Below are 14,359 nucleotides of genomic sequence, written 5' to 3'. Positions count from 1 at the left end.
ACTTGCTCAAATTTGGAGATAAATTTTTAAACCTACTTCATTCACATTTACCAAAATTAACTGGAGCTCTTTTCAATAAGTCTCATTTAAACAGGCATTTAATCTTTAAATATCAGGAACAAAAACAAAACATTAAAGGTAACAAGACCCTACTACAACAAGTCAGTTTTAATGAGGCTTGAGTTGACGCGGTTGTGCCTCAGGTTATTGATCTGGGAAATCGCATAGTAATAATTCGCAGTAAAAATGGCGACATCTGTCGGTGACTCGATGACAGTGCTTGCTTCGAAGCCTCCGACTATTTCCAGCAGCCAATCACATCGCAGTGGGGCGCGTCCTTTTTGACTTATGCCGCACGTCTACTTTACTTCTTTAACGCCACGGTTTTCTTCTTCACGTAACCGGACTCAATGAACCAGCCGCCCACATAAAATAATTATTTGATTTCGTGCTGAACGGACCAAAGCTTCCATACTACAAGGACTACAACATAATTCATTAAATCTTTGTGTGTGGATAAACCCGTCTGGGGGCGCGTTGATGCTTCTCGGCCTAGCTTAGCTTAGTTTAGCTTGCTAGCCGCTAACCAAGAACAGAACAGGTCGAGTAGAGACCAAGTGTGACTTTGTTGCCATTATTGTGCCAAAATGTATCTAAGAAGAACACCAAAGTACGAGGAGGAACTTGTTGACGTAAAACAAGAGAGCGAGCAACATCTTCAACTACTGGACGATGCTTGCGAGCAGCCTCGAGTTGTGCTCCACTCAGCAGGTTTGTACACTACTCTCACTTAAAGAACTACTTTACTATAGTGTTAAAAAAAAAATCATGTTTATATTTCAATGGAATCATTACTGTATAGAGCAGTGGTGTCAAAGTCATCGAGGGTCTGAGTCCTGCATGTTTTAGAGGTTTGTTCAACACAGCTGATTCATATTTAAACTCATCAGCAAGCTCTGCAGGAGCCTGATAATTACCCTGTTAATTCTAGTGATGTGCTTCTCAGGTCGAATCCCTGAAGCGTGTGCGGACTAATGTAGATGAGTGGTTCATGAACGGCGAGTCGATGCGCGTGTTGATGACGTACGTGGTGACGTTAGAAGCCCCGCGAAGCGGATGTACCACGTGACTAATTCAGGAAATGATTCGCTAGGTTTGAGTGTAGTTCGAAATAAAAGCGGCAAAGAAACGCTATGGATTCCCTTTCACTTTTTGTGTTTTCGGGTCCCTTATTGCGCTACTTTTTAGCATTCAATTTGACGAGCTTCTTTTTTGTGACGGAACCAGCAGGAAAGAGGAGATTTTCCCCTGTTTGGGAGCACTTTGAGCAGCTCTCACCTGAGAAGGTAATGCACTGCAATTACTATTTAACAGATTCCAATAATGAAATAAAATAAAATGTGACAACACATAAAATTCACATTTTTCTTTTCTGAATACTTTTAGGTGAAGTGTCTGGTGTGTTTCAAGGTGCTTAGTTATAATAATAACACCTCAACTATGCTAAGGCACTTTAGAGTCTTGCATGGCAACGAGGAGACCAACCAGGTTGAACCCGGCTCAGGTAGGCCATTTATATTCATAGCCCCACACTACACTGTATGTTTTTTGTTTGTTTTCTTTTATAACTCTGACATGTAATTTAATTTAGCTGAGAAGGTTGACTTGGCTGAGCTGTTGGTCGATATGGTAATTGAGGATTCCCAGCTGTTTTCCTTGGTGGACGGCAGTGGATTCAAAAAGCTTATGAAAGCTTTAGCTCCTTCCAACGTTGTACCTACACGGCAGGTATGTATGTCACAACATGAAGCACTATATTATCGGATTAACCATTTCAATACTTTTCAATTCAATAAATTATACTTTTTTTAGACTTTGAAAGCCATGGTGGAAAAAAGGTACAAGGAAACCAAGGATAAAACAAAAGCCATTGTGGCAAAAGCATCTGCATGTAGTTTGACATCAGATATGTGGACTTCCATCAATACTGATGATGCCTATCTAGCTGTGACATGTCATTTCATTGATGAAACCACGTCTCTCCAATCAGTTGTACTGGGGGTGCAACATTTCCCTGAGGCACACACTGCAGCAAACATGGCTTCTATGAAAACTTCACTAATGTCTGAGTGGGGTATCAGTGAAAAAGTGACATGTCTAGTGACTGATGGTGCAGCAAATATGGAAGCTTGTGCCAGAGAGCTTCATATGTGTCACACTATTTGTGTGGCACATACTCTAAATCTTTTGATAAAAAAAGCTCTTGAACAATGTCCTGAATTATTCCACATCCGGACAAACTGTCGAAAGATAGTTGGTTATTTTAAGAGCAGCACTACAGCAAAGGTAAGCTCCTTTCTTGTCATATGTAACATATTTTATTTTTTTTCTATATATTGATTTGACACCTGATTTTGTTGTAGGAGAGACTAACTCAGATGCAAGTTCAAATGGGCTTTCCGGTGCTTAAACTTATTCAGGAGGTTGATACAAGATGGAACAGCACTTATCTCATGCTTCAGCGTATGTACACTTTGAGAGAGCCTGTCGGAGCAGCTTTGGCTGGTCTACGTACTGATCTGACAGCCTTGTCTGCTAAACAATACAGAATTATTGCTGACTGTTTAAAAGTATTAGAGCCATTTAACTATGCTACAATTGAGCTGTCTGAGGAGAAGAAGGTTTCCGGGTCAAAGGTAATTCCGCTCTTGTCCATGCTGCATCACTCTCTGGAAGAAGAGGAGATTCGACTGCTTCAAACTCCAGAGAGCACATCCATGGTTGAGTTTCTGCAAAGACAACTAAGAGAGAAGCTGGACAACCTCCAGTCTATGAGCATTATGTTTCTGGCTACTCTGCTTGACCCAAGATTTAAGAAACTAGGCTTCTTTAGTCCCAATAAAGCAGCAGAGGCAGAAAAAAGGCTCACGATGGAATGCGCAGCTATAATGAGGCGCACAGCGTCCTCATCTACATCATCATCATCATCATCAGAACCTTCCCAGTCTGTTGGAGGTATTTAATATTTCCTAATTGTGCTAATATTTAATAATAATTACTAATATCTGTTTATCTCTCTAGGAAGAAAACTGTGGCATCATTTTGATACCTCAATTCATCAAGCAAGAACCACAAATGTCACGGCAAATGCAACAGTTGAGGTGCAAAAGTATCTTGGAGCACCAAACATCCCCAGAGTTGAAAGTCCCCTTCAGTACTGGGAATCACAGAAATATACGCTTCCAATTTTATACAAACTTGCTATCTCATATCTATGCACCCCTGCTTCATCAGTACCATGTGAAAGAGTTTTTTCAAAAGCAGGTGAAATTCTCTGCAAAAAAAGAAACCGCCTGAGTCCAAAAACTTTGGAAAAAATATTGTTTTTAAATAAAAATGAATAAGCACTTTATTTTACCTCCTTATTTCACATTTTCACTTGTTACATAAGCACAAACATAGACAAAGTAACACAGAACAATTCATGTTAAAACACTCTTCAAATATATATTTTTTTGTATTCAGAGCATGATTTACACCCCACTATTTTATTGCATGAACCAAGCATGTTATACATTTTTCTGTCCACATGATGGCGTAGTCGAGGAAATGAATCATCTTGAAGCACCGACGTGTGTGTGTGAAGTACTGCCTGCAGGGCTTGGCTGCTTTATGGGGCTTCATTTTGCCATCGAGGTTTCTGAAACCTCGAAAACATGCAGGACTCAGGCCCACGGAGACAGGATCTCGACACGTGGGCAGTTGAAGTTCTGGGAAAATGTGGTCAAGACGTTTGCCCCTTTATAGACCCTGCTCGTGTAACGTCAACCATGCTGGAGGACAGGATGTTGACGTGAGTGAGTTACAAAACGGTTTAAAAAAAAAAAAGGGAGAAGAAAAATAGTCGCTCAATCTGCGATCTTAACAATGGTGAATTTGTTTATGGTTGCTCAAAACGCTTACCTTGAGCAACAATAGATAAGAAATCTTCATTTCTGATACAGGCAGTGATTGAAAACCTGTGTTTGTTGATGCGGTTGTGTGAAAGAAGACGAGCATGATTGCTTTTATATCTTCAATGTGACCGCTGTGCACCATCAGAACATACAAGGATATGCACAGATCACTTCATATGAGGTACTTTTTTTATTTTTCAGATGCACTGGGTCAAAATATTGACCAGACAGTTTTAATGCTTACCTGTTTGCATAGTCATGCAAGTTTTGCCGTTCAACATTAATCTCTCTATTATAATAATAATAATCATTTTATTTATATTACACCTTCAAAGCAACACAGCACAAGGTGCTTTACAAACAAATTATGTAAATTAAGTACATATAAATTATGTACTTATTAATAAATTTATTTTATTTTGTATTTATTAATAAAGTATGTAGGAATACTGATAGGAAGATGGCATGTTATACATAGTGATTAAACAAGATATACCATAGATTAAAAATTATTCTCCCTATTTGTATAGTGTATATATTAGGGATGTCGATACCACCTTTTTTTAGAACGATACCGATACTCAAATCTTCATCCTCACCAATACCAAGTGCTGATACCATTAGTACTTATGATATATAAAATTTCCACATAAAAACCCGACAGATTAAAAAAAAAAAGACCTATATATTATAAATATGTTTTTTTTTTTTTTTAAATGACTTAGTATTTTGATGTAAATATCGACTTTAACGGTGAAATTCGGGTTACATCGCCAGCGTAGGAACGCAACTCGGCCACAACTCGAGTACTCCCTGTACTGAGTTTTCCAGCTGTTTGGAAGAGGTACAGGCCATACGCACTCTGCTCGGCTCGTTGCAAGGTATGCACACAAAAAAAAGAGTTGGAGACTTTGGGTGTGAAGGCCCTCGAGTCACGCGAAAGCCAGCAATCACCAGCTTGCTATGACTTGAAGTGGGTCTAAAATTTTTCTCATAATGGTCTATAAAGGTCTTTTAAAAAAAGTCAAAAATTTAACTTTGTGATTCCTGCAAGAACCCTGATTATTGTGTGTAAATGGGTGAATGTGAGGCATTGTGAAGCGCTTTGGGCACCATATGGTGTGGATAAAGCGTTATATACAAAGCAGTCCATTTACCATTAGAACAATTAATCAATAAAATCTTGACCTAATTCCTACACCGACAAGTAGGTATAACATTGCGGAAGCAAATAGACTTGCTGGGCTCGAAGAGATGAGATTGGTGCACCTTAAAAGCCGATACAGGCATTTGCGGTTCACCTTAGAGAGTGTCCATAGATCAAAGCATTCCATGAGTCGCTAACTTGTCTTTTTTTATTTTTATTTATTTTTTTATTGGGTTCAGGCGCGTCGCACCGTGTGTATTGGGCACACGGCAATGTGCCGCTGTAGAAACATCAATACACAACATCCAGTCATGCTTGATATTTGACTTGACCAAACCAAATGTGTTTGTCTTGTGTCCTGCAGACGTCAGTGAAAAATATCTTCGTCCTGAGCAACAGGAGCCAGAGTCCCCTCACATTAAAAAGGAGGAGGAAGAGCATCCTTGCATTCTTTACATCAAAGAAGAGCCCCTTCGTGTCAAAAAGGAGGAGGTTGAGGACCGTATCACCAAGTCTTCACTGACCTGTGCCTCTTTCAAGAGTGACGATGAAGACAGGGGTGTGAGTGAGGACGACAGAGGGGCCGAGCCTCCAGAGAACAGCTCAAAACAACACATGACAACAGAAGGCGATGCAGACCACTGTGGACCATCACAAGCACAAAATCATGACATAAGGTCCTACTCCGCTGATACTGATGATGATGGTGATGGTGAGGATGAATACGCTGAAAGTGATAGGTCGTGTCTCACTGACCACAAATGCTGGGAATGTTCTCACTATGGGAAAACATTCAGTTCAAAGTGGTCTTTAAAAGTGCACACAAGAACACACACTGTAGAGAAACCTTTTTCTTGCTCAGACTGCGGCAAAAGCTTTGCTAATAAGTCAGATTTAACAAGCCACATGACAACACACATGGGAGTCTCCCAGGGAGAGAAACATTTTTCTTGCTCAGACTGTGACAAAACTTTCTTGAACAGAATAAGTTTAACAATCCACACAAGAACACACACTGAGAAGAAATGTTTTGCCTGCTCAGATTGTGGCAAAAGCTTCTCTCAGAAGTCATATTTTACAACACACACAAGGATGCACACTGGAGAAAATCCCTTTTCCTGCTCAGACTGTGCGAAAAGCTTCTCTTCAAAATCTAATTTAACAAGACACACGGGAAGACACACTGGGAAGAAACATTTTGCCTGCTCAGATTGTGGCAAAAGCTTCTCCCAGAAGTCAGATTTAACAACACACACAAGAATACACACTGAACAAAATCCTTATTCCTGCCCAGACTGTGGCAAAAGCTTCTCTTCAAAATCAAATTTAACAAGACACACAAGGACACACACTGGAGAAAAACCCTTTGCCTGCTCAGAATTAGATTATGATAAAAGCATTTCTCAGAAATCCGATTTAACATCACACACAAGAACACATGTCGGGGAGGTTGTTTGTGCTAAGGATGCTACGATACGTCTTTTTCGCCACCGATACCGAACCACCCCACTCCAACTTTATAAACGGGGGAAAAAACGAGCTTATGAATTGTTTGTTAAATAGCTGTATAACAGTGGAACAGTTGTAAATTAACCAACAGCTCCCCTAACTGGGTGACACAAAATCTATAAATAATCAGGAACATATATTCACGGAGCAGTATGGAAATGCAATCCACGTTGAATTATCAAGCAGGAATGCTGTAAGTATTGTTTGATTATACTTTATGCATACAAGTGTGAATATCAATGCTTATTTTTGTCCTAATTGTATTCTAAATAATTCAATGCAATTTTGTTTGCAATGGCGCTACAGTGTAGCGATTGAATTATGTTATGGACCCAAATAAAAATCCACGATGGAGTGAATCCGCGATAAGTGAACTGCAAAGTAGCGAGGGACCACTGTATTGATATTGGTAGTCGGTATTGAATTTTGCAACGGTCATTTAATGACACTTTGTAGAAACACTTTACTTGTGTAGAATTAATTGGAATGTGATTGTATGTGTGTGTGTGTGTGTGTGTGTGTGTGTGTATATATATATATATATATGTATGTATGTATATATATATAGATGTATATATATGTTGTTTTTGCTCATTTTATTGACAAAGTTATGTAAAAAAAAAAAAATATATATATATTTAAATACTGTCAATTAAAAAAAACTGTTTGGTGGCTGTCACTTTGACAGGTTGTTTTGGCGCCATGAGAACGCAATGCAAACAGTTTTTTAAAAAGGCAGAAAAATAGTGAGTGTGAAAAGGAGCCGCGTACATCCTGGATTGCTTTTATAGTTTCTGTTGGCAAGTACTTGATGCACACGTCCAACATATTTATTTGTGTTTTTTTTAAAGGCAACTTTGTTTATTTAAACCAACACAAGCATGCATCCATCCATTTCTATTCCAGCTGTCTCCAGGCAAACTTACGACCCTGCTCGCCACTGGTTCCTACCCTGCTAGTACACGATGGGAAGCCAATAGGTAAGAGTCTGAGGTTGAGCAGTGACTCATAGGAGAGGTACATTGCATGGACAGATTTGCTCACATACACTATAAAAATTGTTACATGCAGAATTTGGTAATGCAATTTTTTTTTGGGGGGGTAAGGTAGTTTGAGGGTCAACACTGCTTTCAGAAAGCAGTCTTTCTAAATTTCTAATGTTTAATTACAGCTCAGATTGTATAGGCCTGTTACCATGTTTGTTTGTCCAGGCTCATTTGCTTGTTAGACAATCTGTTTTTTTGTTTGGCATCTTTTGAAAGACTACCCATGGGATATAATAAACTTGATATTCTGCCTTCTCCATCATCTTCTTTCTCCCCTTCTCTCTTCATCCTCACTTTATCTCTAGTTTATATGTTGCATATGGCTTAATAAATATATTTTGAGTATACACTGTTGGCCAAGTGTCTTTTTGCATCAGGTTTATAAGATGGGAAATACAAATTATTTGTTTTAGTCAAATAAACTAAACCATGGCTCAGTGACTCTAGTGGTAGAGAGTCCTCCCTAAGACTGGGAGGTTGTGGGTTCAATCCCTGGCCGGGTCATACCAAAAGACTATAAAAATGTGACACATTTGCCTCCCTGCCTGACACAGCATTACGGGTTGGAATTGGGGGTTAGATGACCATCCCATGATCCCTGAGTGCAAGCCCCTGCTGCTCCTCATTGCTTCCTCAGTGGATGGGTAAAATGCATTTTACCCCATTTAGATGTGCGTGACGACAATCAGTGATACTTCAACCTTTAACTTAATAAAATACGAGAAATATTATTTGGTTATACATTAATTTACTGGTGTCAAAGTGAATATGTTAATTCAGTTAAAAGTAAATTAGTTTGGTTGAGTAACTAAAATGTTAAGAAAATAATTCGGATCAAGGCAAACAATTAAGGTTGGTTCAAGTGAAGAATTTTTGTTTACATCAACATGAAATAGTCAGGTCGCGCGAAGTCACTCAATTTACTTTCTGTGAAGTCAAATATTTTAGATGCGATGGGGGCTGGGGGAGGAAAAAAAATTATAGTGGGTGTGTGCAGGCCTACATATGTGTGTGCATTCGTGCATGTGAGAAAAAAATCCTTTGTAAAATTCTTAATGGAAATAATGGCTAAACAATAAAAATCACACATGATGAAACGTACAAAGCCAATTCCCAAAAAGTTGGGACACTATACAAATTGTGAATAAAAACTGAATGCAATTATGTGGAAGTGCCAAATGTTAATATTTTATTCAGAATAGAACATAGAGAACAGGTCAAAAGTTTAAACTGAGAAAATGTATAATTTTTAAGGGAAAACTATGTTGATTTTAAATTCCATGGTGTCAACAAATCTAAAAAAAAAAAAAGTTTGGACAAGGCCATTTTCACCACTGTGAGGCATCCCCTCTTCTTCTTACAACAGTCTGCAAATGTCTGGGGATCGAGGAGACAAGTTTCTCAAGTTTAGAAATAGGAATGCACGCGTCTCTTTAACTGTTCAACTGTCTTGGGCTTTCTTTGTTGCACCTTCCCCTTTATGATGCGCCAAATGTGCTCTAGAATTGAAAGAAGTGGACTGCAGGCTGGCCCTTTCAATACTCAGATCCTTTTCCTACGCAGCCATGATGTTGTAAATGGTGCTGCATGTGGTCTGGCATTATCGTGTTGAGAAATGCAAGATCTTCTCTGAAAGTGATCATGCCTGGATGGGAGCATATGTTGTTCTCCAATCTGAATATACCTTTCTGCATTGACGATGCCTTTCCAGATGTGGAAGCTGCCCATGCCACACACCTATACGATCACAGATGCAGGCTTATAAACTGAGTGCTGATAACAACTTGGGTTGTCTTTGTCCTCTTTCGTCAGTATGATATAGCGCCCCAGTTTTCCACAAAGAACTTCCAATCGTGATTCGTCTGACCACAAAACGGGTTTCCACTTTGCCAAACTACATTTTAAATAACCCCTGGCCCAGAGAAACGCCTGCGCTTCTTGGTCTGCTTTAGAAATGGCTTCTTCTTTGTACTGTAACGTTTCATCTGGCAACGGCGGCTGGCACGGTGGATTGTGTTCACCCACAATATTTTCTGGAAATATTACTGAGCCCTTTCTGTGATTTCCCTTACAGTGCGCATTCCTGTTTGCGGTGCAGTGACGTTTAAGGGCCCGAAGATCATGGGCATCCAGTAGGATTTTTCGGCCTTGAGCCTTACACACACAGATTGTTCCAGATTCTCTGAATCTTTGGATGATGTTATGCACTGTAGATGATGATTACTTCAACCTTTTTGCAATTTTTCGCTGGAAAACACCTTTCTGATATTTCTCCACTATCTCTCTGCGCAACATTGGAGGAATTGGTGATTCTCTACCCATCTTGGCTTCTGAGAGACCCTGCCACTCCCAGAAGCTCTTTTTATACTCCAATCAAGTTGTCAATGGATCTCATTAGTGGTAACTGGTCTTCCAGCTGTTTTTTTGTGTAATTGTGTAAGTGCAATTGACTTTTCCAGCCTCTTATTGCTATCTGTCCTAACTTTCTTTAGATTTGTTGTGTAGCGATAATTGATGTTGTCTTTTTCGACGAATTAGTCATTTGATTGGCGTTTGAGAAAGTCGTAATTCCCTCAATCGCCTATAGGGAAACCATGTTCTGTTTACTTTCCGTTTTGGAGAAACACAACATATAAAACCCAAATCCTCATTTATTTATTCATAATCTGAAGTCCCCATCCTGCCTTCACATGCTATGGGAAAGACTGACACTCCTAATTACGACAGAGTTCTGTTCATGTCATCATTCTGTGCTTTTGTTGTTGTAGCAATTATTTTTTTTTAAATACACATAGCAGCTGATGTACTCTTTTGCTTGTTAAACCGAACAATTAAGGTAAATAACGAGCTAACGCCCTTATAGGTGTAAATATTTCTTGCCATTCACGAATCCTTCGGCGCTCTCCGTCATGTTGAAACTTGAAAAGTTCTCTCAGCTCGGAAACTCTGGTATCAAAATTATTACCCTGCCTTCACGTGCTATGGGAAAGATGGACCTTACTACTAGGAAACTCCAAATTACGACTGAGTTCTGCTGTTCATGTGCTTTTGTTGTTGTACCAAAAAATACAGCTCACGTATTCTTCACTCGTAAAACCAAACAATTAATTGTACGCATTGAAGTTGTGAAGAACAGGACATTAAATTGTGTATGCTACGTAATTGTGTAGAAACAACATGCTTGCGGACGATAACGTCATTCACGAATCCTTCGCGCTGTCCACCATGTTGAAACGTGTAAAGTTCTCTCAGCTCGGAAACTCGGGTATCAAAATTAATTCCCAGTTGTCCAGTGGAAAATCCGACATGAGGGGGCATTTACGTACAATTCTCTAGTCCAACATGTGGTATTTACCATAATTTCGATGCCACATGAAGGTAGAATTTTTCAATAAATTGTTCCCTTAATTTATTTAGAAGATGCATTAAGGACAGCATAATACAGTAACTTGTAGAAAAAGGCACATAAAAAAACTGCAAAATCAAGCCCATAAAAAAGTTAAGAAAGCAAAACAAGTTATTAACCATCAATAAATATAGGAAATAACATACCTGCTTAATGTTTGAAAAAGAGTAGGAGGTTGTATAAACTTATCTATTCCTACCCCCATATATTTAATTCATTATTGATTTTTGATACATAATATGTGACATTTAAAAAAAAAAAAAATTCATTGCCACAGGTACATACTTGCTCACAATGAATTTACAGAGGGTGGCGAGAGAGGCCTACACAAATAGGTGGAAGCGGGTGCGGTGAGTGATTCTTAAAGTGAGAGAGACTGTAAGAGCAGAGATCTAAGCGGAGCATGAAGCACAAGATGCAGCACGGCCGCACACACGTTCACAGATGAGCTACTGTGTTGTTGAATTCACTGACCAGGCTATTGAAATTGTGCCATTTTCATTGCTCGAATAATTAATTAATTAATTCCTGAAGTATGTGTTTTTTGTTTTTTTGTCGAGACAGTTTGGGGATTTTTGCCCATTGTTTTTTCATCTGGTCTTTTCACAACTTTGGGGGGAAAAAGGGATCTGTGTGCCGGTCCATGGAATGTCAAATGGGAACGGCAAAGAAGTGTCCGTAATTACAAAGATACATCGAAAAGATTTCCAACCGACAAAGTCTACCAAAGTCTGTCCTAACCATTTTGATTAAGGTAAGTGTCATTTTAAGATGGTAAAAATGCTTTTACCATAATGCGATTGTGATATATGTGAGCCGCTAGCCGTGGCTAGCTCTGGCAAAAAAATTGATTTGTGGTCAAGATGTTCGATTTTAAGATCTCTCCAAATACCCTCCTTAAGGTATTTTCCTTTCCTAGCAGCCCAAAAGTTGAAATTGTTGTTAAAGTGTACGAAAATAGGTGAAGAATCAACGTTGTTGTTGTTTTTGTTGTAACGTGTTGACATTCTGCTGTTTCAATTTAATTATAACTGTTTCAATTTAATTATAACTGTTTTGATTTTAGTTATAACTGTTTAGATTTAGTCATAACTGTTTTAACCTCCTCAGTAAAGCTTGATGAGTGTAATAATGTGACGGAACGTTTGAAGATTCTTCCTTCCTTTTTTCTCACGTAATTAGCCATCTGTTCTGGGGGAGAAAATGTATTAAAAAGGATTCCTTTGTAAAGTTGTGCTTGATCTGTCGGTGTGCCAGGTTGTCTGACCTACTGTATTTCCACATCAATCGGCCATCTGTCCATGTGTATTGAGTACTGTCTGTCTTTGGACTTAAGGGCAGCAAAGGAGGAAGAGAAAGGGGAGGGTTTTTTTGGGGGCTGGGATGCTAAACCTATAAAGAACAACTACAAGTGGGAGAGAAACACACACACAAGGGGAAACAGAGCGATTTTGTCTGTATCTTGTCTGTGTCCAGAAATTTCTGCAAAATAAATCCTTCGAAGGACCTGTTCACCGATCTCCAGTCTGTATTCAGAAAATCAACATTACGAACACGCGGAAAACTCAAGGATCGTTTTCCAACACATGCTAGCGCTAGTAGCTAGCGCATTCGGGGGAATTGGCTACTTGGTTTAAAAATAACCCTAGATCCTTCACCTCGAATTCACATTTGATAAATGCACATAGCAACCAATAAAATCCGACAGTACAGAAGACGCAAGAATGTCCGTGTTTTGAGAGCCATCCCACCTTAGAGCATATGTTAAGTCATCCGGTGCGGGCAGTATCGGCGAATAATTGTAATCCAATCGATTCCACTAACTACACATTTCAACATGTACCGATGCAAAGAGTGTTGAGCTAAATCTTCTGCATACGAGGAAGCTGGCTTTGACATTTGTCAATAACAAAATAACATTCGGTGTAAACTCAATAGAAGCAAAGCTGACTTCACTGGAAAGTTGCCCCACCATGAGGGGCAGGCTCGCGACCCCGTGATGTCAGTGAATACTATGTATAGTAAAGAACCCACTAGAGCAGTAGTTCTCAACCCTGGTCCTCGATCACCCCATATCCAGCCTGTTTTCCATGTCTCCCACAAGCAGCACATGTGTTGATCTTCAGCTGTGTTGGCTGGGGAGACATTAAAACAAGCTGGATAGGGGTACTCGAGGACTAGTGCACTAGAGTGCCAAAATTAAATCAAATACATAATTAAATCCATTGTGACTCATTAAGTTTTTGCTTTTGTTTAATTTTTGCTTCTTTCCATTTTCAAATATTTTAATATTAAAGCAATTATTTTTATATTTACTTATTAGTAGTATATATATATATATATATATATATATATATATATATATATAGTATTTATACTACATTTTTAATATTTAAGATAGATAATGCAATTTCTGGAGAAATTGTGGGTGGAGACTGAGAGACTGAATGAAAAAACAGTTACTTACCTCTTGAATTTGAATGTATTCATTTGAAAGGGACAATGCACATTAACCTTTTTACAATGTAAATGTGCCCAAGTTAGTTAAGTCAAGCTAATTTTCATTGGCAGTCCCATGTAAAAAACAGCCTAAAATGAAAGTCATTAAAATCCCAAATCAATTTCCAACAATATGCAATAATATTACACGAGTACATCTCCTGTTCAGTTAATAGTGCTAACTAATCTCTCTCATTCAATGAGAGCAGTTTTGGCCCGACTTCAGCCACTGTTTCAGTTTTTTTGTTGAAGACACTTGTATTCGTCTCCACTTTGATTTCAGTGGCGAGAGCATTTCATAGTTTAGTTCCCTGAAAACAGAAGCTAGACTGTCCAAAACTGCGGGAGCCCAAAGTCCCCACTTATTGAGGCTCTGGTGGTCGGTCTAATGTACAGAAACTTTGACGCCTCAGTTTTAAAATACCGTAAAATCCGGTCTACAAACCGCTACTTTTTTCACTTGTATTTGACCCAGCGGCTAACCACGAGTCACGAGGGGGCACACTATGAAGGAAGCGCTAGAGCGAGACAGATGGTTTGCGCGAGGTGACGAGAGTAAATCCAAGTGAGCACAAATATAGGAGACACAGAACAAGAGCGAGGAAGTTCATTATGGAAACTGAAGGCGTAAAATATAATTTGTAATCTTTTGCGTGTTCAAATAAATCAAAGATGAGATTTTAGTGAAAAGGGTCCTTGCAAGGATGATTTATTACATAGATCTCCGGTCACACAATTGAATATCACCAAAAGAGTGTCATCCAGGAATGTGTCCTCCCCCATGAGACACAGCCCT

The 14,359-nt window shown here is 39.0% G+C and overlaps 1 protein-coding gene across 6 annotated transcripts; it reads left to right on the top strand.

Annotated features, from left to right (window-relative positions):
* Positions 1 to 228: 228 nt before the first annotated feature.
* On the top strand, positions 229 to 7,915 carry LOC144042962 (E3 SUMO-protein ligase ZBED1-like). Of its 6 annotated transcripts, none has more exons than XM_077556103.1 (7): positions 241 to 771; positions 1,291 to 1,346; positions 1,447 to 1,564; positions 1,652 to 1,788; positions 1,873 to 2,346; positions 2,424 to 3,015; positions 3,082 to 3,412. In XM_077556103.1, exons 1-7 carry the CDS (start codon positions 648 to 650, stop codon positions 3,402 to 3,404), a joined length of 1,824 nt encoding a protein of 607 aa, XP_077412229.1. In that variant the 5' UTR covers positions 241 to 647; the 3' UTR covers positions 3,405 to 3,412. The 6 variants fall into 6 exon arrangements, with proteins under 6 accessions (XP_077412231.1, XP_077412233.1, XP_077412229.1 ...); XM_077556102.1 differs by having other exon boundaries at positions 1,288 to 1,346; XM_077556104.1 differs by having other exon boundaries at positions 244 to 771; positions 1,288 to 1,346; positions 2,424 to 3,233.
* Positions 7,916 to 14,359: the final 6,444 nt, after the last annotated feature.

Source organism: Vanacampus margaritifer, chromosome 2 (genome assembly GCF_051991255.1).
Source record: "Vanacampus margaritifer isolate UIUO_Vmar chromosome 2, RoL_Vmar_1.0, whole genome shotgun sequence".
NCBI classification, from domain to species: domain Eukaryota; kingdom Metazoa; phylum Chordata; class Actinopteri; order Syngnathiformes; family Syngnathidae; genus Vanacampus; species Vanacampus margaritifer.
Note: the sequence above shows the minus strand (reverse complement) of the source record. Positions and strands in the feature narration are given on the sequence as shown.

Bases quoted from the DNA above. Each gene is read 5' to 3' on its own strand.
- LOC144042962 (XM_077556102.1), top strand. From the start codon at position 648: ATGTATCTAAGAAGAACACCAAAGTACGAGGAGGAACTTGTTGACGTA. The intron at 1,347-1,446 runs GTAATGCACTGC...GAATACTTTTAG, and splicing joins AGCAGCTCTCACCTGAGAAG to GTGAAGTGTCTGGTGTGTTT. The intron at 2,347-2,423 runs GTAAGCTCCTTT...ATTTTGTTGTAG, and splicing joins AGAGCAGCACTACAGCAAAG to GAGAGACTAACTCAGATGCA.